At 38.7% G+C, this 26,870-nt stretch overlaps 4 protein-coding genes and 1 long non-coding RNA gene across 6 annotated transcripts; 1 reads left to right on the plus strand and 4 right to left on the minus strand.

The window, feature by feature from the left end:
• On the minus strand, positions 1 to 1,048 carry eIF3f1 (eukaryotic translation initiation factor 3 subunit f1). Its single transcript, XM_018105134.3, has one exon. It carries the CDS (start codon positions 939 to 941, stop codon positions 99 to 101), a length of 843 nt encoding a protein of 280 aa, XP_017960623.1. The 5' UTR covers positions 942 to 1,048; the 3' UTR covers positions 1 to 98.
• An 869-nt stretch (positions 1,049 to 1,917) lies between these two features.
• Nep2 (M13 family metallopeptidase neprilysin 2) lies at positions 1,918 to 17,618 on the minus strand. Of its 2 annotated transcripts, XM_089261143.1 has the most exons (11): positions 17,601 to 17,618; positions 17,351 to 17,437; positions 6,925 to 7,448; positions 6,650 to 6,864; positions 6,416 to 6,592; positions 5,970 to 6,346; positions 3,622 to 3,654; positions 2,760 to 3,169; positions 2,444 to 2,694; positions 2,175 to 2,361; positions 1,918 to 2,113 (listed from the first exon to the last, which is right to left on the minus strand). In XM_089261143.1, the coding sequence occupies exons 2-11, from the start codon at positions 17,365 to 17,367 to the stop codon at positions 1,962 to 1,964; spliced, it is 2,343 nt and encodes a 780-aa protein (XP_089117269.1). In that variant the 5' UTR covers positions 17,368 to 17,437; positions 17,601 to 17,618; the 3' UTR covers positions 1,918 to 1,961. The 2 variants fall into 2 exon arrangements, with proteins under 2 accessions (XP_089117269.1, XP_089117272.1); XM_089261146.1 differs by lacking the exon at positions 3,622 to 3,654 and having other exon boundaries at positions 17,351 to 17,610.
• Positions 17,619 to 18,025: 407 nt separating this feature from the next.
• Wdr33 (WD repeat domain 33) lies at positions 18,026 to 23,905 on the plus strand. The gene is made up of 9 exons (XM_030389806.2): positions 18,026 to 18,143; positions 18,377 to 18,833; positions 18,887 to 19,156; positions 19,230 to 19,381; positions 20,312 to 20,409; positions 20,466 to 20,592; positions 20,648 to 20,881; positions 21,182 to 21,393; positions 21,450 to 23,905. Exons 2-9 carry the CDS (start codon positions 18,549 to 18,551, stop codon positions 22,502 to 22,504), a joined length of 2,433 nt encoding a protein of 810 aa, XP_030245666.2. The 5' UTR covers positions 18,026 to 18,143; positions 18,377 to 18,548; the 3' UTR covers positions 22,505 to 23,905.
• Positions 19,901 to 20,382, minus strand: LOC149092474 (uncharacterized). Its single transcript, XR_016196342.1, has 2 exons — positions 20,204 to 20,382; positions 19,901 to 20,142 (listed from the first exon to the last, which is right to left on the minus strand). It is a non-coding gene; the product is annotated as an uncharacterized LOC149092474 (long non-coding RNA).
• Positions 22,865 to 26,395, minus strand: Xe7 (A-kinase anchor protein 17A). The gene is made up of 8 exons (XM_030389807.2): positions 26,129 to 26,395; positions 25,605 to 26,065; positions 25,297 to 25,554; positions 24,435 to 24,642; positions 23,701 to 24,383; positions 23,585 to 23,641; positions 23,439 to 23,522; positions 22,865 to 23,383 (listed from the first exon to the last, which is right to left on the minus strand). Exons 1-8 carry the CDS (start codon positions 26,330 to 26,332, stop codon positions 22,960 to 22,962), a joined length of 2,379 nt encoding a protein of 792 aa, XP_030245667.2. The 5' UTR covers positions 26,333 to 26,395; the 3' UTR covers positions 22,865 to 22,959.
• Positions 26,396 to 26,870: the final 475 nt, after the last annotated feature.

The following is a 26,870-nucleotide window of genomic DNA, read 5'->3' on the forward strand; positions in this document are numbered from 1 at the left end:
TTTTCTCGGCTATTTGGTCCTTTATTTTATGACGTATTAACGAAAAATGTGAGTACACGCAATTAATTTAGAAATAAACCCATTTATTCGCTCATCATTTAAGCCGTTGGCAGAAATGTGAGCTTCTCGTTAAGCTGCAGCTGCGTCTTGATCAATTGTGAGAGAGTAATAACCATTAGCAAATCCCGTACATTGGCATTGAACATCTGCGTGAACTGTTCGTGAGTCATGTGTGGCACAGAGTGGATTAGGTCGAGGAGTTGACGGCCGACTGCGTTATCTGGAGTCACCTTGTGCGCAATGACATCGTCCACGTATTTTAGTATGAGGTCCAGAAGAGATTGCAACTTTGTTGCTGCCTCAGAAATCTGGGCTAGGTCCAGCATGGGCGCTACCGTCTTGGGTCGATGCGCTGGCGATACGCTAACCGTCTTCTGCAACAGTTTGAGGCCAAAAGTCTCGGGTTCGTAGCTGGTAAGCTCAACAGGTATGGGTGTGAACATGCAGCCAGTTTTGCCACCGGGGACTCCCAGCTGGATGCAAATGTAGGCGCGCAGACCCATTCGACCGCTTTGGAGCGACGTGTCCACAGTGAGGTGGACCGGATTGTTGCATTCCCGGGCATAGTACTCGTGTATGACAGAGCTGTGATTCGTCACCTCGTTGCCAGTGGCCCACCATCCTACGACGTTCTCATTGGCGTTTACTTTACGATTGAGGTCGTACATATCTAAGGCATAGCTCAGCTCTGCCTCTACCTGATCGTCGTGCTCTTTGTGCGGCACACAAAAGCAGTTGGTAACCTCGACAACTCCCTTGTCAACCGAGCCCAGCAGTGTGCCAATAACTCGATGTGAATCAGCATTACGACGTTCGAATGCGTCCACTACTTGGAACAAAACCACCGGGTGCACACGGACGGTCAAATTAAGCCCCGACATCGTTATTTTTTAAGCGCAGAATGTGAAAATGAGACTTTACAAATAATTTGGCAGTTGCCACGCTATGTGAAAAGGACCTAGGGATGATAGTATATTAACGATAGGTTGTGGTGGGCCGCCGATATATCTCATTAGTGCGATATATGCATGGGCAGCACTGGAAATACACTATCACAGCATTAGGCAGCTGTTGAGTAATGAATGTCTCGACTACTTTTTAATCGATAAGTATCGAACTGAATATAGGTGCATATTTAAAAAATATATGTTAATGACTCTAAAAATATATATAATAACCAAAATATTTTCATTATGAGCACCAACGCTTTCAGACCCTTCCCACAAATTATAACTTAAACACAAATATTTTGTACGAGCTTGGCAAACGGTTTAAAGAGTTCGCTATACTCTTTTTGCTGCGACGAAATTTCAATTTTTGTGAACTGCAGCTTGTGCTGACATGCATACATACATAATATACAAATTTGAGAGAGCAGAGAGCATCGAGAGACAGAGAGAGAGAGAGAGATAGAGAGTGGGAGGGAGAGAGAGCAAGGGAAACATTTAGCATAGTAGGATCTTTTTTTCAACAGTCCACCATCTCGGTCGAGCGCATGATGAGAAATGATTTTGTGTTCCCATATTTTCGTAGCACGAGCCTAACGTACGAGCGGTCTGGGAACTAATGTTCGAAAATACATATGTAAGTGTGCAAGACGCTTTACACTAGGTGTCCGGTCTATGTGTTCTCTGGTTAGTGGTATCACGTTGATATGCTCGGATCCCAGAGACTCCGAATCTCAAACAAATCATTTTTAGGTACATACAAACAACTTTTATTAAATAAATTTCTTACATTATGCTCATTTAGCATAAGTACGCTAGGGAAGTAAGGCTAAATCTACGTGAGATTAGTCCATACAATGTGGACCTAAGCGCTAATACATCATCAATAGATTTCTAAAAAGCCCTTCAGTTTATTTATTTGTAATGGGAATACAATCAATCTATTGGTAGTTTCTACCACACTTCACATTTTTGCACAGGATTCATCGGCGAGCCCTCAGGGCATTGAAAGTCCTTGGCGAAGTCCTTCATATTGCTCAGCGAACCGAGTACACGGAATTCCGACGGTGAGTGCACACCTGTTGTGATTCTCATTTTTAGAGATTCTGCAAGAAAAGATACATAAGAAGTAACATTTGATAGTCTTTATATATTTTGAAACCTTACCTTTACGATATTTAGCACACCAGGTTTGACCTGCTGAGATCCAGAACATTTGCTGTGGCGTGTAGTCCAAGCCGGGGAGTTTTGGTTCCTCACCGTGCTTCTCTACCCAGCGCTTATATGCGATGTAGGACTCTTTTACTCCACCATTATCGGCTATATTTTCACCCTGTGTATTTATTCCATTTAACTGTGTGAAAAAAAAAAAAACCAACATAATTATATATCTGCCCTATATATACATATATGTATGTAAATTAGGACAAACTCACATTCAAGCCCGTCGCTCGCTCTGTATAGTTGCCGTACTGATCAATAATGCATTGGGCTTTCTTCAGATAGGCCTTCTGAGTGTCCGGCTGCCACCAGTCACGCAAATTGCCCTTCACGTCGAACTGGCGACCCTGATCATCGAATCCATGAGTGATTTCGTGGCCAATGACATAGCCAATTGCTCCGAAATTCATATACTTGGGTCGCTGGGCATTAAAGAAGTGACCCTGCAGTATGCCAGCCGGGAACTCTGTAAAATTCAAGGGATGGATACAGTATACAGTATACGGCTGCTCTTCCTGCTCCACAACTTACGTATGCTGTTCTCCAACGACGAATAGAAGGCATTCACAACAGCTGGGCGGGCATGACGCACCCACTCTGTTTTGTTAACTGGCTGACGCAGCTTGTTAAAGGAATAGTCAGTCCCGAAGATGTTCATGTTCAAAAACGATTCGAAATATGCATCAGGGTTGATGTCAAGTTTCTCGAAGTATTTGGCCAGTTTTTCGTTGTCCAGCATCTCATCAGGGTAGCCTATGTGGGTGGCCATGCTGTGCAACTTCAGCTTGGCCTCTTTCTTGGTTTTCTCGTCCATCCAGTTAACCTCATCTAAAATATCGCTGAATACCATGCGTATATCGTTAACCATTTCCAAGGCGTTCGCTTTCGAGTCCTGATTGAAGTGTTTGCGTACATAGAGAGAACCAACCGATATTCCGAGGCTGATTTGTTGTTAACATTTTATATGTTTATTAGATTTTATTGAACGTTGCGATCATGTATATTTATTGTTGTTCAGTGAATTTAGTTGTTGATTGATGAACAGTTAAGAGTTGTCATGAAAGCGAAACGTTAAATGAATATTTTTAATGAATCAACTTAAATAATTGAGGCAAATAAACAGTATGTCAATGCTCAAAATCTAAATGACTAGAAAAAGGGACCTACACGCCATTTAGTGCTGTCGGAGCTCAAAAAAAAAAAAAAAAAAAAAAATTATGGATTCATTTTCTATGCTATACAACATATATATAAATATGTAGAATGATACTTGTATTATCCTAAGGCAGTGGAAGGAGCGGAATTGGAAGGTGGCGAAATATAATGAACATTCTCCGTGATATGAATGTGTGGGGTATGTGAGTTTTCTAACATGTTTAAATTCTCTAAATACCTATCAACATCTGATTCGAGATCGTTCCGTTCACTGAAAAATCACAAATAAATCCATCAGAAAACAAGTAAGAACGTTGCAGTCGGGCGTTACCGACTGCGGAATACTCATTCACACCCCATCAGCAATTTAGTAGCCAAGTTTAGATCCAATACTGCCGAAAATTCAGTTTTTATCGATTTAGTTTTTAGAAAAAGCTAACGGTAACCTAACGGCAAAATTTGAATGCCTACGCTCCAATAACGAGAAATTGCAGGGTATTTTTCGATATGCCGCGAACCTAAAGAGGCGTAACAATATTTTTTGTGGAATCGATAGAGTTACTATTAACTTAACTATCCACATTTGACCCTTCTAGCTCCTATATATATATATCCATCGAAGCTTGTTGGTCTTTGGCTGGTCAGCTCGATATACAAAATTTGAGGTCTCTAGCATCAATAGCGTTCAAAATAATAAAGAATGTAAACAATCACTATATCTTCAGGCCCCTAGATATGTGTATCCGTCATAGCTCATGATCTTCGGTCGATGCGGATCTATGTACATCCAAATTTCAGCTTTCTAGCTCTTCAACTAATATAATTTCTGGCATATCGGAAAATGCATTTTCCGACTTGCCAGGCCCTTAGTGGGTGGATAGGGAAAAATTTTAGGTCTCTAGCTTCGGACGGACAAGACGGACATTGCACAAAACCAATGTACTAATTCACTTTCGTGAATGAGTATAACAAGTAGGAACGCTCTAGTCGAGACTTCTCGGCTACGAAATCCCCTGAACCCTTCGAGGAATTGATATTTCACAATAACTGTTCGCGTCTTTCTGCTTACACAAGAAACACACATAGTCACACACAGATAAACATAGGGATACAAGCAAAAACACGCATCGGCCGCAACGTGCTTAATAACTTTTCTTCTTTATAGACTATGGCCACTGGCCATGAAAGATTTGATCGTGATTATGACATTAAAGTGCGTGTATGTGCCAAGGTACAAGTCTCTAGTATTTGATATACGCTTTTTACAAATATATGGGTGACAGGCTAGTTATAAACAACAAGTATGAAGGCTCTAGTCGAGACTACTCGACTAGGAGATACCCTGAACCCTCCAAGCTGATATTATTATCATTCTGCACTTCTTTTATGCACGCACACATTCATAAATATGCATTCACCCTCACGCGCCCGCGCTTTGCTAACTGCGCAGAAAGCAACGACTGCGCTTGGGCTGCGCTGCAGTGTGGGCAATAGTATGAGAATTTACTTGGTGAATAACTTATTTTGTAAACATACGATCTTAATGAAATCTTCAGGACGTAATTATATGGCCAAAATGTGTGTACATTCCAAAGCACAAGTCTCTAGTACTTTTTTGCAAATTGGGGGCAAAGGGGGCGTGGTATCCAAAATCTTTTGAATAAAAAATGTTTGTATTCATCATATGTACATACACAGTAAATCTGAAGTCTCCACGTCTAATAGTATTCCAATGAGGCTCAATCAATCAAATCAATTTTTCGATTCTCGATAAAAAAGTTATCGGATGAGTTATCGAATAAATAAAGTAAACTCGTACTGAGAATGGTACACGCAGTACGCAGTATCACTGGTTAGTGGCAGTATGCACACAAAATTTAAGCTCTCTAGCTCTTATATCTTCTGAGATCTCGGCGTTCATACGGACAGACGGACGGACGGACGGACAGACGGACAGGGCTATATCGACTCAGCTCGTCGTGCTGATCAAGAATTTATATACTTTATGGGGTCCTTCTGCCTGTTGCATACTTTTTCACAAAAACATTATACCCTGGTTTCCCATTTTCAATGGATCCTGGGTTCCTGGTATACAAACCGAAACAAAAATTCACAGTGTCTACCTCCAAAAGTGTTGGAGATATAATTAAATAACTAGTTTTCGATACGGGTTTTAATCGATAATAAAATAAAGGGATTATCTATCGATTTAAAAAAAAAAACTCGATTACACGAACCTAGGAAAAAATTCCTAGTCTCTAGCTCTTTTGAGATCGACGCGTTCATACGTACGCACGAACAGACGGACAGGGCTAAATCGACTCAGCTCGTCGCCTTGATCAAGAATATATGTACATATGTACGTACATACATATATACTTTGTGGGGTCTGCCACGTCTCCTTCTGCCTGTTACACACTTTTAACAAACCCATTATACCCTGATTTCCCATTGAAAACGGGTTCAGGGTACAATAACGAAAATGAGCATAGAAAAATCGTTGCCAAAATTGTTTAGGTACCTAAACGAGGCCCCACCACCTCTTCCAAAATGTAATACGCAGTATTCTGAAAATCGGATACTAACCTGCCGGAGGCAATATCAACACATTCCTTCCAGCGTGCCTCCTGCTCCTGGCGACCGGATAGAGCGGTTATATATTGCAGCTGGCGTTTTCTGAATTCCTCGCTCAGAAAGCCAATTGAAAAGCCGTGTATGCGCCACATCATGTAGTTGGCAATTACACGATTTGGTGTTTTGGCCAGTAGTTTTCCCAGCTCTTCGAAGAATGATGGCACGGTCAAATTGATAATCTCATCATCCTGCACGGACAGCCCATCGGGCAACAACGCGTTCATATAATCTACCCACTGAACGTATGGATAAGCTGCCTGCAGTTGTTGTGTGGTGCGAGGATTAAACAACTCCGAGGAGTTGCGGCGCTTCTCATTGGGCAGGGAAATCTAGAGAAACAGTGGCATTTAATTAAACTTAAATTAAATAAACATGGAATTAAATCTTTTTGTGCATACGTTAGCTAATGCCATTTCGAATTCGAGAGACTGCAGAAGCTGTTCCTTAGCCTGATCCTTATCCGCACCAAAGAGCACCGCAATATCCACCATGTAGTCATAGTAGGCTTGAACCAGTGTCTCATTCATGCCTTTAACCAGGTATTCGCGACTCAGAGCTAGCGCTGACTGATCCAGCTATAAAGAACAGAGATTATTATCAGTTGTAAAACGTTGATTGCTGTCGACACTTACGTCCATAATACGTTTCGTGCTGTTCTGGAGATCCACTCCAATGGAGAAGTCAATGATGTAGTCCATGCTAAAGCCCGCCTTGCGGAATTTCTTCACCTGCTCCTGCCAGGTCCAGGTGTCATCCTTATTCCAGCTATCCCCCTCAATCAATGGCCAGCCGCCTAAGGACTTGGCTATTTTGGCTATGGGCGTGGCACCCAATGATTCAATGAGCGCTGCAGAAAATAAATAAACATTGAGATCCTAGATTCATAGGTTATTAATCGGTCACATACTCTTGTTCATGCAGGCCTTATAGAGCAGGTTGGGCAACCGGAAATGCTTGAAGTCTGTGGCTGGTCGCTCAGCGGTGATGATGTCCTTAAGCTGCTCCTGCAGCTTGTCCGAGATAACAGAGAATGTACTGATTGAGACCTTGTCATCAGGAATGTTCTCCTCCTCGATATAGCTACCGCAAGCAAACTCATAGAAATTATCGCAAGGCTCCACTTCGGGCTTGATCTTACGCAGCACCGTGGATGCAGTGTGTATGCACTCTTTGGTCAGGCAAACATTCTCCCCCGCTGGCTTTTCCTTGTTCTCCATGCCGGGTACCTTGTTCATAGTGGTGCTATCGCCATGCAATGCAGTTGCTTGTGGTGGAGCCTCCGCCAGATCAGGGTCTGTGCCAGCGCCTTCTGCTCTGAGTACATCGAATGCCCAAAGACCGAAGCTACTTGCTGCAACTAGGAACAGAATACTACTCAAAACGAGCAGGCCACGCTCCAGCTTGGTGCGTCGTCGCCACCAGCTGGGGTTCCTGTGTTGCCAGTAAACAAGAAGACAAAAAAGAAGAAAGAAAACAAAATCAAGTTTAGATACGACCAGCGCATTCATCTTAATTAAAAAGTTCCCCGCAGTGTGTGGGTTGGGCTAAAGCAAATTTCTCTTTGGGTTAAGCTTGCTCTCGATGAACAGCTTTTTTTTCTTGCATCGACATCATGCATAATCAATTCACTTTTTCTCTGGCTATCACCAACGTGGCCATCTCATATATCTTGCGCTGGACTCGCGGCCGCTTGGCTCGAAACTTGTTTACAAATGTGCCCCCCTCTGCGCCTACACTGGGCAACACAGTTCAAATTGTCTGCCGGAAATTAATAAACGTGGCTACTTTGATCAAAAAATAGTCTGATTAGGAGACGAGTTGTGTCGATTTATCGCTGTTTTTCATAACTGCAGATTTTTGTGAATGGTATTTTACAATAATAGGCTAAGAAATAGGCCTTTTCGGTTTAGCTATTTTTTTACATACATGACATATAGCATATGCGATAACATAAATACTTGGAAAAAAAACAAAGAAATAGAAAACCCCAAGGAAATTTACTACAAGCTAAATCGAATTAAATTAAATTAAACACTAAACACTAAAAACTACAGTTAATGCCAGGTCGTTTATATGCGAATATGTTGATTCCTGGCTTAGAATCTAGATTCTAAATAACAATTTTAATACAGTTCTGATTGGCACCCATAATAATTGTTTTGTGCGACGTAGACTAACATTTTAACGAACGCTACAACGAACCACAATGTTAACTATTGTAATTGTATTGTATTGTGTAATTAAGTCTTTACCTTTAACTAAATATATTTCTGTTAGCAAACTGGTGTACCCGGCAACATAATAAAACATCATATTTGCCTAAAACCTGTTGAATAGCATGTATTTGTTTGCCAATTGAAGGCTCCCTTTCATTTCAATGACTTTTGAATCTCGAAAATTTTAGCCAGCGCTTTTGGTGAAAGAAAACTGGTTAGGTTTAGTTGTAGACCAGTTTTTAAATATGATACGAAATGTATTTGAATTTATTAAATCTTTTGGCACTGTTTTGGGAAAAGTAAAAGAGACAACACACACCTTATATATATATATATATATATATATATATATATATATTGTGGCGAGTCTATATATGGCTGGTTAATGTTGACCAGTGTTTAAGTGCCAAATCATTTCCGCTGCTGATGATTTTTTATCACGCTTCAATTACGTCTGAAAATTGTAAAATAATGATGCGCACTAAAACCGAAAGTTATGAGTGCCTAGTGGTTCCAAGACCATAACCGAAACCGCTTTCAATGAACGATTAAGCCAGACTCTATATCTATTTATGGCTGATTGCATAATCACGGCTACATGAGCTAAAGGTCAGCGTCTATATATTTAAATGTATATACAATTTATGAACATTTTTTTTTTGAAGCCACTTAAATTAATTAATTTAAAAATTAATACGAATGGACTATGCTGTTCGCCCTCCATTGAATAATCAGATTGCAAAAAACAAGCAAATGCTCAGACACTAATATAAATACAAATACAAGTACAAAAACGAGCAAAAAGTGAATTCTAGCCATAAACAGAGCAATTACTTTGTTTAATGCGGCTGAACCTTTTTGCTATTGTTAAAGGCACAAAATAGAGCAGCTGCCATCAACAGTCGCATCGGCTGAACAATAAACCAAATGCCTTGGTAGTCGAAGCTGATTTTTATGATTTAGCCATTCAGAAGAGAAATTAAAAGTCAACTTTAAGAATGTGTAAACATTATTTGTAGTTGGAGTCTCACTTCTCGTATGCCCCAATACAATTTATACTATTCACTTAAAAGGTAAAATTAGTGAATTTTCCAAAAAGTTAAATATCAAAGCCGATGCTTAATAACGAAAATTACAAATGGAGTAAAAGATCATACATTCCGAAAAAATTTATTCTATATACACCTTGTTAATACCCCAGTACTTAACCAGTATTTGAATTGCGTTGTCCCTGTTTGGAACAAGTTTAAATAATCATATTCATTCGGTAAATTGGACTGATGTATTAAGAACTTAGACAAAGTTGAATGACTTTAAATAAAATAAAAAAAGAAACGTTATTAAAAGAATACGTAGTCAGACTTTTAGATGATGCAGATAAGCGATCGACCTACGTATAGTAGGTATATCCCATCATAAAACTTCTACTCGATTCTCTCCTTTTTCAATTGGTTCAGAATGTAAGTATACGAACAAAATTCGATTTATAGGCAAGTTAAGAGAAAAGTTACAAACTAATATTAGATAAAAGCAGTTTCTAAAAGAATTGGATAATAATATTACAATATTACTGTACAACTCATGACATAAATTAATAACCACATATTTTATGTTTAAAATAAAAATTTTATAACTGCATAAACCTACGCTAGTGGCCATTGCATAACAATCTAGCTGGCTTCCATGCAAATCGTGCCTGACCATTCGTAGCTTCATCACATCTCAGATCGGCATTTCCTTCAACAGCGCGTAAAGCACGAAACTCTTACCGCATGCGGATTGCACGATCCCTAATCTAAGTTTATATCTAGTGTATTAATTATATTTAAATATATGTATATGGTATATACAATACAAAATAATAATAACAATATAAAAAACTTGTCTATTCAAGAAACGTATATTGTTCGCATTGTGATTTCCCAGGCGATGAGAATGCGTCTTATCAACCCATCTGTATCTGTGTCAGTATCTGTAAGATTTAGCTACATTGCAGTTGTATTTGTAGACGTTGCTGTATCTATAGCCGTGGAAGTATCTGTACCTACGGCTGCGTAAGTATCTGGGGTATGCTGCGCGGGTTCTGCTGCGAATATTCGAATTTCATTTATGAAGATATTGGCCAGGTGCCGCACTGTCAGCTTTATACAAGTGGAAGTCGGAGGGGCATGGCACTGGACGCCAGTTTCAAGCTGTGCTTTTGTCTATCTGAGTTGCCCAATAAATGTGTCAAGTGCAGACGGCGTTTTTGCCATTGACGTGATGCATGTCACCAACAACAGCACACCCATCCCCACACTGAGCATTTACTTTGAAGGTTCTCTATTTGTTTGCATATCCATATTTTTTGTTGCCGCTATTTATTAGTGTGGCGTTGTTCTTATTAATATTCAACACTTTGATTGACACTCCACGCTTATATTGCTTCTTCAATTTGTTAAGTACTTAACTATCATGCGCCCCTCATTTGTAAGCTAAATTTAATAGCGCTAAATACGGCGGAATAATGCAAAATAAACCAAGTAATGGTTATTAGTAAGGTGTAAAACATACTATTTTGATTTGTATTGATTGCATTAAACCAAATTTTCATATAACCATCCCCTACGAATTTGTAAGTACAGCTATTAAGATTAATTAATCACTTATTTTAAAATATTATCTGACGAGATTCAGGATTGCAACTCATTAATCATCAATTAGTCGCCAATCAATAATACTTTGAAACTCTGGTAATGTAATTGAGATCAGTCATTTAACAATCTACCCAATGATTACGTGAGACATTTCTCTGGAAAGATATACTCAGAGTACTAAGAGTATTAGTGCTATTGCGGTATTATTAAATAAAATAAAATATTATTTGGAAAACGAGGATTCTTTGTCACATTTGCAATCATATACGTTAGTGTTTTTCATCTTTTCGACAACTTAAACCTCGAAATATACATAGGTATTACGTATTAAAAAAGCGTGGGGTTCAGCTGTAAAAAATGGGCAAGTCCAAGTGTCCAAGTGAGTCGCCTATGCACGCTGAAGCAGCTGTCAGATTTTCTCAGTAATATTTATTGCTGTTGTTTTCATTGTTACTGTTATATTCGTAGACCCCAAACAAAAAACAAAAAAAAATAGCAACAATTTGCGATGCAAGTGTTAATTTGTGCCACAGAGACAATTACCTAATACATTTTAATTACGCCCGACTTGGGCCCGAAAGACACTACAATACTATAAGATAATACTCAGACAAGATGAGTTTTCTATCTCTCTCTCTTTATACATATGTATGCATGCATACATGTATGCCCGCCTCTCTCTGCATTGTTGCTGCCCTTAGTATATGTAGTAACTTTTTTAATTGCCAGCAATATTAAAGCTGTCATATCATTTAAGTAACTGCGTGTGTGCTCATTAAACTCAATGAAATGCAGCCGCAAACCATGTAGAAAATCAACTCTATTTACTGTACACTTGGGAATTTTTTAATAAGTTTTATGATAATATTTAAATTGATAAATTATTAATACTAAATACAAATGTTTAATATTTTAAAATATATATATATATATTTTTTTTTTAAATTTGTACGTTACAAGATGTAGATTACAAAATTAGAGATGAGGTGTTAATAATATTAATTATGTACAACTACTCGTTTTGAAACAAATATACAATTCTAATCACCGCTGGCTAACCTGTGAACATCCGATTAGTAACTACATATTTCAATTTACAAAAGCTTTAACTCAGTATATATTTGTATTTGTGTATGGAAAAATTTTTCAACGATGTTATTAGACAGAAAGGTAGTTAATAAACTAAAATTTAAGAAACATAGTAATAAAGAATGAACAAGTAAGAAAACTCTAGTCGAGACTGCTCGACTAGGAGATACCCTGAACCCTCCTCTGATATTCTACTCACTCTACACTTCTTTTAGGCACACATACATAAACACGCACGCAGTAGAAATCGCTCTGCGCTGCAGTGTGGGCAATATTATGAGAATTTATTTGTTGAATAATTTAATTTCTAGTCATATGATCTTAATGAAACTTTCAGAACGTAAACATAATGTTTAAATTTGTGTACGTTTCAAAGCACAAGTCTCTAGTACTTGAAAAACGTTTTTTAAAATAGTGAGGGAGAGGGGGTGAATTTAGGGGTGGGGGGTAAATTTTAACAAAAACCGAAATTATATAAAATACACATAAGTCAACCTTGAAAATTTAGAAACTCTAGCTCTAAAGGTGTAGATATAATAAATAACCTGCTTTCGATAAGGTTTTTAATCGATAATAAAATATTGGAAGCAGTTATCGATTTTTAGTGATAAACTTGATATGCGCGTAATATACACGGACCTAGGAAAAAAATTTCAAGTCTCTAGCCCTTTATATCTTCTGAGATCGTCCATACGGACGGACGGACGGACGGACGGACAGACAGACGGACAAGGCCAAATCGACTCAGCTTGTCGCCCTGATCAAGAATATATATACTTTGTAGGGTCTGCCACGCCTCCTTCTGCCTGTTACATACTTTTAACAAAACCATTATATATTCAATGGGTTCAGGGTATAAAAATCCATTTTTGTACTTAGCATTCATTGTTTTTCTCTGATCTGTGTGGTGCTTAAAGCAACATTTTACTTGAATAAATTATTTTTCTTCTACTTTTCTTTCGTGTCTACCGCGTTCACTGTTTACAGCCTTAACATGAACGTTAACAAAGTTCAATGTTTTTTTTATTGATATCAGCCTTAAGTCGAGGTGAAGGCCGCGCACTAAACATTCTATGGGCTTTATAATCTATTTATCAACAGGACGCAGGCAATTTGCTAGCAGGAAGAAATCAGCGACAATTGCAATGGCAATTGCCGAGTACACTTTACGCGTGGCAGGAAGCTGTGACAGTTACTTTGGTGCCTTTGATAGACAGCCAGGTGGGCAGAAAAGGCGAGCGGAAACCCAATGAAAAATGTAGTGACTGTCGCCACTCGCACTGCTTCCCATCACGAGCCGCCACATAAGTAACGGTAATATGGCAGGGTTGCCAAATAATCGAAGAAAAAAAACAAAATACCTGAATAACAACTCAATAATAAATAAAACGGCGAGTCGCCAAGGCTGGCCCACCAGTCAGACTTTTCACTGATATTCGATGATGCGTTGTGCATTTTAACGAAATGTAAATATGTTAATTTTTTGTTATATATAAAATACATGTATTGTTTTTTTTTTTTTTTTTTTTTTTTTTTTTTTTTTTTTTTTTTTTTTGGCAGTTGCAAGATGTTTAGGCATCGGTATTGCCAATTACTCAGGCAAAGCGTATAATTTAATATGCAGTCAGCATATAGTTCTCTATACCCAATCGGCAACGCAATTGCCTTCATATATTCTGACCTCAAAATTGTTAACAATTGTCTACACACTGCATTTAAAATGCTGTACAAATAAAAATTTAGCTTGAAAACTCAAACTTCCGAAAGTTAATGAGGAATGTACTAATGTAATTGAATTGTTTAGTATAACTAGCTGAACCGGCGAACGTTGTTTGCCCATATCCATTATTTCTGGGGAATATTTTGTACTTAAATACAAAATAACAAATTTACTATAAGTGGGTGGTAAAGCAGTTATGTGTGTTTTTTTTTTTTTTCATAGGTAGCAATGAACCGACTTTTTGGTAAACTTGGCTTTTGATTTAAATTTTAAATTTTAAAGCAAGCTGTATTTTTAACTATTTCCGTTGCTCTAAACGATGCCTTTTGAAAAATGAAATTGGATCAGTACCAATAAGGAAGCCGTGCAATCGGGAGATCGGCTCATTTTTAAATTTAAGTGCATGTCAGCGCGGGCATTTCTTATCCAATGTACCAATAACCACTTGGGAATGAGCGTAATATTCAACATCATACTGAAATACTAGGCGAAGAATGAATGTGATGTGAATGCTCGAAATACTTGTTGACATTGGCGGTCAATTCCTCTACGTATGTTGACTACGAATCTGCGCGCTTTTCTTCGTTCCAATCTCTTTGCTGGTTTCGCTCATCTTGTAGTTCTTTCAATTGTGATGCACGTAACTGCGCAATTCTGACACGGACATCTACATTGCTTTGGTGCCTTTCTTCATCTGATCTTCGTGCTCTGCTACCTTACATGCCTCTAGATTTGAGTATTCGCCGACTCATATTAGCCACCCTGCGTTTTCGTGGCATTATTTGTTGATCACACACAAAAAAATAAATCAAGTTGAAAAACTGTTTGGTGATAAACAGTAATGTAATATTGTATTCGATTGCTCATTATTTGCCTTACCTTTACAGGTATTAATAAAATGCGCATGAATAATTGTTTAACATGAGAGCATGTCCGAAAACTGTCACTATTAATGACAATGCAATTCTGTACCACACCTTTGGAGCTAAAGTCTCAAAATTTTAAATGTAAACTCAAATGTATTTTATGGAATCTCGTTTTTTGTTAAAATTTACCCCTATCCCTATATTCACACGCTCACATCAGCTTTTCCCAGGGTGTTTCCTGATCGGTCAAAAACGCTGGTGCACTCTAACTTGAAATGATCATTTACTTTATTTAATGCGCTGCTGAGGCGACGCGTGCCTGTTTGTGAACCACTGCTAACACGTACGAAATTCCCGCGCTTCCCGGTTCCTTTTAAGCCCACAAAGTCCTCGTTGGCCCCATAAAATCGGTGATTCAAACTCGTACTCACAATTTCTTTTAATGAGAGAGCCTCTCAAACCTGGGCTGAAACAGAGCTTTGACAACGGCTTGAATCGCGGTTTGTTAATGTGTGTGCAGTGTGAGTAATGCAGACATTGCCACCAGAAAGTCAAGGACCGGGAATAAATGCTTGAAAATCTCCAGCAATTACGCATGCAGATTGGACCAGGTCACTTGACATTTATTTTTGGCCATAAGGAAGCACCGCATGCAGTATCAAATGACTGGCTCACACTAAATGCAATTATTTCCTTACATATCACAAGCCTGTACAACATGGTTATCTATTAAATTATTTATTGCTTACAATGTGTAGCAATAAAGTATATCAGAAAATTAGCGCGCAATGTAAACAAAATTTACAAAGATTATGAGGCAAGCTATTTAGGTTATCGCTAAGACAATTGAGATACATCTATAAACCCCTGATTGCTTATTATAAATATTTATGTATAGTTCTCAAAAAGGCTCCTAAAAAAATCGAATAGACAAATTATATATTGTGGAAAAATTAGGTGACTTTACTTGCCCATTCAATAATAGCTATTACATTGACAATTTCTATTATATTCTAATATTTTCTATAAGATCGGAGAGAAGAATGGTATTGTATAAATCTTAGTGCGGCAAATGATAAGCCGATCAGCGTAAGTTGCCAGTTGGTTTGGTGTGGTTTGGGTAAGGGGACCTTGAGGGCGTGGCAGTTTTCAATCACTAGCTTCACCTTCGGTTGCAAAGAAACGCAGTTGCATGGTCAAATAACTGACCATAATTACAGTTGTTGTTAAATCTAGCCGTTGTTGCTGCTTTTGGTTAAGCTGAGGTCTGCGTGCATTTAATTATGCAATTTGAGCAAATGAGCTAGAGCAACAAAACCCAAAAATAATCAGCTTATTCATATATGTATATGTATGCATATAATATTTACTTAAAGAAACTGCCTTCACTATAGAGTTGAAAATAAACAAAAAAATATAAGAACTTTACAGTCGAGCTCAACTGACTACATCATTCTCGTCAAAAGTTAAAAACAGCTACATTAATCAAAATTTCAGTTTTACGTTACCTAGTTAGTTACTTATACACAAAACTATGTATGACTTCATTACAAAATATAATAACAATTTTTTTTTGGTTACCCCAAAATAGAGTTATTCCCGATTTACCACAAGCACAATGGGCGTAGTGAAAAAATATATATTGTAATAGTTTATAAGAAAAAAATATATTGATTTATAATTCCTAATTTATTAAGTTTTAGCGATATGGATAGTCGTTCAAGCCAATATGCTCTATTAACTTCATGATTAAGTGATTAGTTTACTTGAACTAAATACCCCGTAAAGCAATAACAAATAAAGACTCTCTTGAGATTAGTCAAAAACCTGTTAGACCGTTAAATGTTTTTTTTTATTTATTTACTTTTTTGTCGATGCAAAGGTGTCAAATATTTATATGTATATACTAAATACGATTCTTCGAACAAAGATTTCTATTATGTCTTGTATTTGGGTCTTAAGTAGAGGCTCAAATGCCTTAAACATAAATGTAAGCATATGATAAAAATTGGTTAAATTAAAAATTGAAAAAATTTTTGAAAATAATGCTTGTAATTATTATTGTATAAAAATTTATATATTTTAAAAATTAAGTTTTAAAGCTTCTTTCATTAGCAATTATAATTTCTTTTCTTCATGCCGTAAAAGACGAAAAATAATGGGAAACTCGTTAAACAAAGCAAGTTTATATATATATTTTTTTTATATCTGGGCATGAGAACTTACATCAAATATATAATCAGAATATAATATCCGTCACTTAAGCAAAACAAAGTTGTCGAGTTGTAATTGTAAAAAAATTTTCAATTTACACATGCTTGAAATATATGTATATATTTTTATTAGACAACAGCACGAACGTAGTCAAATAACATACGCGAAGCGGTCGCTGCCAAATAACAGCATAACTATATATAAATATTTATAGATAAACATAAAAACTTTGAAGAGTTCAAAAATGCCACACAAATCGGAGAAACACTCTCTACTAAATAGGACACTGAGTAAACACCATTTTAGCTGTATGGAAATCCGAAAGTTATGATAGAAAAATAAGTTTTTTTTTAAATCCCAAATCAAAGTACCCAAAACGTGTTTTCAAATCGAAAAGTTCAACTTTCTTTTTCTGTTCAATTTTGTTTTGTTTTTATTTTTAATTTTATTTATTTATTTATTTACTTTTTTTTAATAAATTGTCGAATGAGAAGTGAAATTGTAGAGATAGGAGAAGAACATGAGATTAGAAATACATTAAAAAAAAAAAATATATACCTATATATACGTCCTAGGTATGATAACAACTTACTTAATGACTGTTTGCATGTTAACCGTTTTAACGATATTGATTTAAATGCTCAGTTCAATTAGTTGTTTTTATCAATACGTTGACTAGCTGTTGAAGATAAATTAAATGATCATTTAGTTGACATTTAACAAAAAACAAACACTTTTCAAACTCATAGATTTGAATTTTATCAAAACTTTTAAACGGTTTATTATTTAGGTAGTGATGCCCACAGTTTTTAAATCAAGCTTTCACTAAAAATATGGCTTACGCTCAAATACTAATGTGAACTCAACAACAGACGACGACCTACTGAGCCCACAAACGCAAGCGCAGATGTATATAAAAGTTGTTAGCTCAAAGCCCGGTTTAGAGAGGAACTAGTTGTATGTCCATAAGAAGCTTTCAGCGATATGTTTTACAATATTCCATTAAAGTATCGATACTACAATTTAAACATTGATGGAAATTATAGATGATACAAAGTACTTTTCAATTTCTGTTACAAAAATTAATTCGGCGTTTTCAATTAAAATAAAATAAAGTATTTTGCTGTTCGCATAAATTGTATTTATTAATTTGTTGTTTATGCCTTAGTAAACTACTTCGATATTTTTTTTAGTCGATAAAATATGTATTAACATTATTTCATTTTCAAAAATCGTGAATCGAATAAACATTATTTGAGTTAGTTCGATTATTCTGACGTGCGACAAATCTTATTCAGAGCGCATCAGTAAAAACAGTAATTCACGAAAATAATTTAACTTAAACAAATTTAATAATTATAAGTCATGTATTATTGGAACAATAAGTAAGTAATATATCAACTAATGTATTAACTCACAAGCGACAACAGAGAAAAAGAAGCCTGCCCACGTTTCACATGCGTGTCTGTGTATGTGGGTATGCGTTGATTTTATTTAACGAATTAGGAAAAATGACTGATAATTTCAATTAATATTATGACAATAAAAAAAAGGTAGTAGTATATTGTGTAAAGTACCTAATTCTTATACTTATTTTTTTATTTTTTTTTTTTTTCAGCGCGATTGCAAATTATAAATCCTAGCAGCCCGCAACAATCGAAATTGAACTGAGGAACTGGTTCACCCCATTCAATAAAGTCCGTGCTCATGAAATTTTCTTTGAATAAAAGCAGAAAGTAATAAGCGACTATAAATTTAGCTAAAGCCATTCCGATAAAAGGAGAAAAGTAATGGACGTTTCACAGCCGCCACCACAACTGTTGACGGCTCCATCAGCGTTGGCAACGAATTTTACTTCGATGCCGCCGCCATCAATGGGTGGTCAGCACTACAGACATTATCACCCTCATCATGGATCCGGCAAGCAGGGATATAGCCATTTTAAGCCTTTTATGCCTGGAGGATTTCAACGTCCCTTTGGTATGTCACAGGATGACTTTGATGGCAAGCGACTCCGCAAGAGTGTCATGCGTAAAACGGTGGACTATAATGCGTCTATAATCAAAGCGCTGGAGGTGAGTGGGCAAGACAGAGAAAATATATCACAATAAATGCTCTCGTTACGTAGGCACGTCTCTGGCAGCGTGATTATAGAGATCGATTGGCACTTCAGCCGGACAGCATTTATGTGCCTCAAATGCTACCGCCCAGCAGCTCGCTGGACAATCCAGCAAATGCAATAACTACTCGTTTTGTTAAAACAGCCACAAATAAAATGCGCTGCCCCATATTCACGCTTGCGTGGACCCCAGAGGGCAGGCGACTAGTCACGGGCGCTAGTTCTGGAGAGTTTACACTTTGGAATGGCCTGACATTTAACTTTGAGACTATACTGCAGGTGTGTGCTAATATTGTTAGTTAATATATTATATGTATTGTTATTCAAATATATATCATCAATATAAACATAGGCACACGATATTGCAGTGCGAACGATGGTTTGGTCACACAATGACAGCTGGATGGTAACGGGTGATCATGGCGGCTATGTTAAGTACTGGCAATCAAACATGAACAACGTTAAGATGTATCAGGCCCACAAGGAGGCGATTAGGGGAATAAGGTATTGCCTAATGATTGTAATTGTTATTTACCACTTCGCAGCCACTGTTGACGCAAGCAAACAGATATTAGCCCCTTTACAGTTAAAACGCAATTGCAGTTTAGCATGCATATCTCTTCAAATTTGGATTCTTGTAGCATTCTTTTTGCCTGGTTTTCAGTTAGTTGTTTTCCAACAAGCTGGCTGTTTTCGGTTTCGTTACGCTTTCTCTTTTCACGTGCTCTTGCATATGCATACTATACACAATAAAACCGTCAATTAAACAAAAATGTATGCAATGCCGACGTTCTGTTTAGCAAGCATTCAAGTATCGTTCCCGCAGTGATTCCTGTAATTCCAATACAGCTAGAAACTGAAAAGGAAATTCAGCCTAAGCTCTACATTTAATGTGATTTTATCGTTAACCATAAAAAAGAATCGAAGACTGTCAACCAATTCAATTAAATAAGTAATTTTTGAACTTTTTCCACACCAAATATTCAAAATAATAATAAAGAATTCAAATTAAAAAAGACAAAGTTGTATACCCAAAATACAATAAAAGCAAAACTGATAATAAAACCAAACACAATTTTGCACCATTTTATTTTCGCGTCGTGGCAATAAGAGCAACACAAATAAATGCTTAAAACAACCAATTTTTATATTCGAATACGGGGGTTTGAGTGTTTTCTTTATCAGCTGCTGCTGCTGCCGCTGCTGCTGCTGAGGGACAGGCAAAGAGAGAGGGAGAGAGAAAAATAGAACGACAGCAGTCATCCCTGTTGCGAAGAACCATACTGTTACTGTTACGGGCTTTTCTACTGATTTGCACATACATACCCATATCTATATTTGTGTTTGATTTTCAATTTTCTAACCTCGCTGTGTCTCTCCGATTCCGAATACCTAACTGCTAAAAAAAAAATCAAAACTCAAACTGAAACGCAGTTTTAGTCCCACGGACAGCAAGTTTGTCAGTGGCAGCGACGATGGAACGCTGCGCATTTGGGACTTTATGCGTTGCCAGGAAGAGCGCGTGCTACGCGGTAAGTAAAGCAGATCCTTAGTGCTTGCTAAGTAATAATTAATCTTTTAATAACAGGTCATGGTGCGGATGTCAAATGCGTGCACTGGCATCCCCAGAAGGCAATGATCGTTAGCGGCAGCAAAGATAACCAACAGCCTATTAAAATTTGGGATCCCAAAAGTGGTATTGCGCTGGCGACGCTGTAAGTAAAATTACAGCGATCCCGATTACATCTTACATTTAATGCTGTCCTTTAGCCACGCGCACAAGTCGACTGTTATGGATCTCAAATGGAATGACAATGGCAATTGGCTGGTTACAGCCTCGCGTGACCATCTGCTGAAGCTCTTCGACATACGTAATCTTCGCGAGGAGGTGCAAGTATTCCGTGGACATAAGAAGGAAGCCAGCTCTGTCTCATGGCATCCAATACACGAGGGTCTATTCTGCTCAGGCGGCTCCGATGGTTCCATCCTCTTTTGGAATGTTGGGTGCGTTTAGTAATAGGGTAGTTTAGCCAAATAGACACAGCAATCCCAGAAAACAGCTCAAAGTTAATTATAGAATTTTATAGTTATTGATAGACGACAAATCCTAACTATTTCCTTACATGCTCATAAAGAATTTTATTTGTCATTGATAAAAAATACAAAGGTAAATTAAATAAGGAATTTGAATTAAAATTATATAAACAGAGTTATATTTCAAGGATGAGTCATAAGACGAACTATTCTATAAGTATAGCTGTTGTAACATTCTATATTATTAATATAAATCGAAAACACTTTCAGCACGGACAAAGAAATCGGCTGTGTGGAGACGGCACACGACAGCATAGTGTGGACGCTTGCATGGCACCCGTTAGGACACATTTTGTGCTCCGGGTCCAACGACCATACGATAAAGTTCTGGACACGTAATCGACCCGGAGACCTGATGCGTGACAAGTACAATTTGAATACTCTGCCCGCTAGTTTAGCTGCGTTAGATGAGTGCGAATATGGTAAGTAACATTATTAATCTGCCGTTCGGTGAATTATGCTATGGAATATTTGATAGATGATGCGGTAATACCCGGTATGGGGCCCGAGGACAAGGTGGAGTTCACAGAAAGTTTGACTGCCGACAAGGGGTTTATTCCGGGATTGGATTTGGATGCAGGCGGCAGATTGGCCAATGACCGCGATCGTGAGAAGAAAGTGCCCTACAGCAAACCCATACCACGTAACTTCCAGGTACAATGGGCAGGACCACGGCGAGCAGACGACCCCAGCGTGCTAAGCATACACGACGAGCTGGCAGCACGAGAGTCGAAAGACTCTAGTAATGGCCTAACGCACCAGCAGATCAGCGAGAACACACTTGAAGGAATACTGGCCAGTGGTATGCTTAATGGACTGGATCCCCAGACAATAGTGGGTCTCTTCGTGTACGGACGATTTATCCGAGTGCATCCAGATTCGCGATTAATGGGCGCCATCCGTCAAGGAGCCGAATACCTGAACAAGTACATCGACGCCGGTAAGCTGGAGGAGCTACGCGACGTTGTTCCAATGCGTGAGCGTGAACGAGAGCGTTCCAGATCTCTGTCTCCTACCGTTGAGGGGGCACAGGCACGCAGCGAAGTGTCGCCGCCTCTCAAAAAGTCTCGCTTCGAGCCACGCCAACACAATGCACAGTTGGTGTGTGTGCGAGAGCTATTACTATTGAAAAAACCCTTTCTGCCGTCTCTGCTGACCGTCAAAGCGCAGCAGCCGAAAACCGAATTCATTGACGAACCCACGAGCTACGGCAGCGGCTCGCCCTTGGATCAAATAGTGCGTGAGGACACGAATCGCCCCAGTCCCTGGGCCGCTTCTAACCCCTGGACTAACTATGGCAATGACAATGGAAATGGCAATGCCGGACCATCCAATCAAAATGGATATGGCAACAGCGTGGGCGACAATTTTAATGATCGGGATCGCGATCGCGATCAGTTCCAAAAGAGCAGCAGCAACAATGGGCAACAGCGTCGACGGCGCGGTAACAACGGCGGCTCGAGTGGAGGCGGGGGCGCCGGCGGTGGCGGTGGTGGTCGGAATAGGGCCCGCAATAACAACAGAAGGTTCTAATGTTCGACCACTACTGGAAACACCAACTAACAAACACATTCTGAGGACACGTTTGTTAAACTTACTCGGTACTGCAAGGACAAGCCCATTTTTTGCTTGTACGATGATATATAATTAAGAAATAATATAAAACAATTGACTGCATATTGCAGGTGCAGCTTAGACTTTTTTCCAACAGCACCGATCTAACAAAAACGGTATGTTTGATTCTTCCAATGTTAGTGTAGGGAAATTTAACTGTTGGTGTCCACCTCCACATTATATCGAGCGCAAGATGTATTTTCAATCAATATTTGTAAAATTTCAATTGACGCTATATTAAAACAATATACTTTTAAGCATAAATAGGCCATGTCGCGCTGATAGTTATTTACACGTTAGTTCATTGTGACCTCTGTTAGCTGAAATCGTATGATGAGTCTAAGCTGCAAATATTACGGCGACTAACTCGCTTGTCATGTCCTTTGCTTTGATCCTCCTCCAGAATCCGTTGAAAGAGGCGCCGGGTCCTCGTCCCTTTGGTTGCTCTTACGCTGGTGCCGAAACGTTTGTTTTATCTCGCGCACCTCCTCCCGCATGCGATCCTTTGTGTGCTGTTCAATGGTGCGCTGTATGTGCTCTGCAGATGCCACTAGCTTAGCAGCTTCCAAAACGACCCGTTTCGAAGAATTACTGCAGCTCCTACTACGACTGCGACTCTTGAAACGATTACTAGTGCGCCGATCTCGGTGTGAATTAGAGCGACGAGAAGAGCGGGAAGCGGAGCGTGAACTGGAGTAGCTGCTGGACCGTGAGCGTCGCGTTGAGGCTAATTTTCGATTCTTACGCTGAACTAGTGATTTGCTACGACTACGCGAATGTGATCGACTGTAGCTGCGTCTATAAACGACTCAGAATTATATTTACTCAATAAGCAATAAAATCCAGCACCTACCTTGAACGCGAGGAATAGGAGGGTTTCCGATATTTCGAGCAACTACGACTACGGCTCCGACTGCGTCTGGACCGACAAATAAGACTAGAAAACACACACGATAATGTTATATAAATACCAATAAAGCAATATCACTGTTCACTTACCGACGACCTCGAGAGCGACTCCGACTACGTGAGTATGAAGTGGAGCGTGAACGATTTCTGAAATGAATATACGTCAATATAAGCTATATAAAACGGTGTATGCAGCGCTCCCATACCTTCCTCGCGACACCTTGTGATAATAGCCATCGCCCCCATCATCGTCTTCGTATCGATCGTTATCGTATTGCTTAGGATTGTAATAGGAGAAGGAATGACTGCCGCGCATGCCCCGGCCGCGTCCACGGCCACGACCACGCGAGGCAAATCCACGATAATTGCTGGACATAGCAAATGGCGACGGTCCAGGTGCACGGTAAAGTGCCGTGCCTGGAAAAACGGGGGGCATGCCTAAGCCGAACATGGAAAGAGATTTCATCCATTCGCTGGCTGCCTCAGCCGCACCATTGTAAGCAGCAGCTGCAGATGGGCCCGGCACAACGCCGGCGGCCAACGCAGCTGTGACTGCCTTGAAAGGGTTGAGCACTGCATTGGAATTCGACAGAGCGGCATCTGCTCCTGCATTTGCGTTTGCACCGATAAAGTTCCCGTTAAGCTTCTGCTTTTTGATTGTAGTAGCTGAATCTTCCTCCTCGCTGCTGGCTGCGACCGTCCCAATCTTCTTGGACTTACTCTTGAGCAAGCCCATTAACGGGGTATTAGTCTTGATTTCTTGCACAATCTTGCGCTGGTCACAGACCAATTTCTCCGTGGCACATTTGTACTTTTCGACTAAACGACCACGCTGTAAGTCTTTCTCTTCATCGTGGTGTCCACGCTGCTTCTTTTCCCTTTGTTTCAGCTGTAGGGAATCCATTTTAATTAGTAATCTTGTTATTTTTTCAAAACTCACCTGTATGCGCTCGAATACCTGCTCCAGTATTCGAATGCTTTCCAGTTTTCGCTGCGCTATTAACAGCTTACGCTCTTCGACGCGTATCTTTTGGGAGATCTCCACTTGGCCGCGTTCTTGTATCTTTTTCAGATGCTTCTCCTTGCGTTTCTCTTCTCGCTCTCGCTGCTTTTCCAATTCCGATAATTTCAATTGCTCTTGCTTTTGCCTGTAAATTTTTTTGGTTTTGTTTTTTTGTGTTTGGTTTTTTGCTTAGCACATGTTTACTGTTTTGTCTAGAAGAGGCAGAAAACTATATAGTTCGCCAAACTAGGCCTAAGAGGCCGACTATATACTATACATATTATTTAAAATAACTTTGATAGGTCGAACAGGCAATGAAACCGATAGAATAATACTTTAAACTTTATTGAACGTATCGAAGGAGCAAGAGGCAAGGAAGAAAACTTATGACATCTAATACAATTCGTAATTTTCAAAAGACTTGTTTTAGGCATTCATCAAAATTTCTCCATTGAAGATGTAGTTACAACTTGAATCTATTAGGGTTTAGATTACTCAATCATATATTGAAATTACTTAGGCAATGCATGAACCCAAAAAGTTTTTCGTTTGCTAAATCTCTATTAGAAAAATTCTAAATATAACATTTTTCGAAGAATTGCAGCTAAGTTGTAAACGTTACAATTGTTATTCGATGCAACCGTTCATGAGTTTATGAAAATAGGCAAAATGAAGATATATTAAAATATATAACTACATCTATTCTCTTTCTTGCCCAACTATCTCAATCTGTTCGCTATAAGATTTAATATTCCGATTCATTCTCTGCTCGAGTACACACGCAATAGTGAGGTCAAACCTTTCAAGTTCTTGTAGCTCTTTTTGCTTTTTTTTCTCCCGCTCGAGCTCTTCTTCCTCGGCTTGGGCTTTTGCTATACAGCGTTTTCTCATACGTTCACGTCTCTGCACATGCGAATCGCTTAAATGCTTCTGTTTGTCAAAGTTAACATTAATGTTGATGGCTTGCGTTTTGTCGACGAATTTCCGCACCAGTTTCATGCCTCGGAATTCATCCATGGCGCGCACAAAGCTCGAGTATTCCTCGAATTGGACATAGCTGTAATATAGTTAATAAAATACTGTGAAGCAAATAAAGCAAATACTCACGCTTCGAAGAGCACATCCTGCTCGTAACTAAAGGTTCGCATCCCGCTTATATCCGGCGGCATGCTCTTTCTATATACGTCACAAATAGGTATATCAACGGCACGGACAGGCCCGAATTTCTCAAAAATTCGCTTAAAGATGCTCTCGCTCGGTTTTACATGCTCTTCGTGCTCCGCATGTCGTGGGCAGAACCACCGAATGGGCAAATGAGTTAGATGTATGGTATCTGGTCGTTCGCCCGCTTTCATTTCATCCATGTTTCGGGCATCTCGGAAGTATGAGTCCCAATCGTGACGGGTGGGAAACTCGTCCTTGGCCTCGGTGCAGCGCACCCGAAAGGAATCACCGAAGCCGGACAACCGCAATACGATCCCATCTAGGCGTTCAATGGCCAAACGCAAACGTTTCCGTTCGTCCAGCTCTGCCTCAAAGCGTATGTAGTTTACCGTGGTCTTCGAGACCTAGGCAAATTCAAAACACATATTTTAGTTTAGGTTTATACATATTCCCTTATTTTCGCTTACCCTGAGTACCAGAAATTTATCTGGTTTCAGCTCTGCACTAAGTTTATCCATTATCTCAAGATTCGATACGGATTTGCCGGTTTTGATTTTTTCGGGCAATGCAACTGATATTTGCATTTTAGCCAAAGGCTTGAGGTACAAGCTGTGCGGCAAATAAAGCGGTGTGCAGTCCGCAACATTTTCTATAGTCTGAATGTTGATCATTTTTAGGGTTTTTTTTAAGATAGGACGTAAGGTAAAATACAAACACAAAAAGCGAAAAAAGATTTAAAAAAAAAAATATATATATATATATATATATTTATATATATATATAATTTACATGTGATAAAATTAAAAGTCGAGTAAACGAAAGTGTGTATGTGGTCTGTGTGTATGAATGAGTAAATGAAATAGAAATGTTTTGTGTGATTGGTAAGTGTGCCTCTGAGTGTTTATCCGCCCGTTGCCCTATTTTGTATCCGCAGATGACGCCTGTGTATCTTTTTATTTCTCCGCAGTTTTCTTTAATTTATGTCGAAATCATTAGCACGGCTGTATATCTACTTAAACCTAATTATATTATGACTTTTTATTGCCAAAATTTCCTTAAATGAAACACGTTAGAAATTTTCCAACAGAACGGCTGAATACTTTTCCTTGAGTTCTAGAGGTGGACGTAAGTAGTGAATGATGAAAGATGGAATTTACGCTCACGATGTATTTATGATATTATCGATAACAGGCTATTATGAAATTTTAA

This window comes from Drosophila navojoa, chromosome 2 (assembly GCF_054131105.1).
Source record: "Drosophila navojoa isolate 15081-1374.11 chromosome 2, UAZ_NAV_1.0, whole genome shotgun sequence".
NCBI classification, from domain to species: domain Eukaryota; kingdom Metazoa; phylum Arthropoda; class Insecta; order Diptera; family Drosophilidae; genus Drosophila; species Drosophila navojoa.

Bases quoted from the DNA above. Each gene is read 5' to 3' on its own strand.
- eIF3f1 (XM_018105134.3), bottom strand. From the start codon at position 941: ATGTCGGGGCTTAATTTGACCGTCCGTGTGCACCCGGTGGTTTTGTTC.
- Nep2 (XM_089261143.1), bottom strand. The intron at 2,695-2,759 runs GTAAGTTGTGGA...TGAATTTTACAG, and splicing joins GTCGTTGGAGAACAGCATAC to AGTTCCCGGCTGGCATACTG. The intron at 2,114-2,174 runs GTAAGGTTTCAA...CTTTTCTTGCAG, and splicing joins GTGTGCTAAATATCGTAAAG to AATCTCTAAAAATGAGAATC.
- Wdr33 (XM_030389806.2), top strand. From the start codon at position 18,549: ATGGACGTTTCACAGCCGCCACCACAACTGTTGACGGCTCCATCAGCG. The intron at 20,593-20,647 runs GTAAGTAAAATT...GCTGTCCTTTAG, and splicing joins GGTATTGCGCTGGCGACGCT to CCACGCGCACAAGTCGACTG. The intron at 20,882-21,181 runs GTGCGTTTAGTA...AAACACTTTCAG, and splicing joins ATCCTCTTTTGGAATGTTGG to CACGGACAAAGAAATCGGCT.
- Xe7 (XM_030389807.2), bottom strand. From the start codon at position 26,332: ATGATCAACATTCAGACTATAGAAAATGTTGCGGACTGCACACCGCTT. The intron at 23,642-23,700 runs GTATGGGAGCGC...TATTCATTTCAG, and splicing joins CACAAGGTGTCGCGAGGAAG to AAATCGTTCACGCTCCACTT. The intron at 23,523-23,584 runs GTAAGTGAACAG...TGTGTTTTCTAG, and splicing joins AGTCGCTCTCGAGGTCGTCG to TCTTATTTGTCGGTCCAGAC.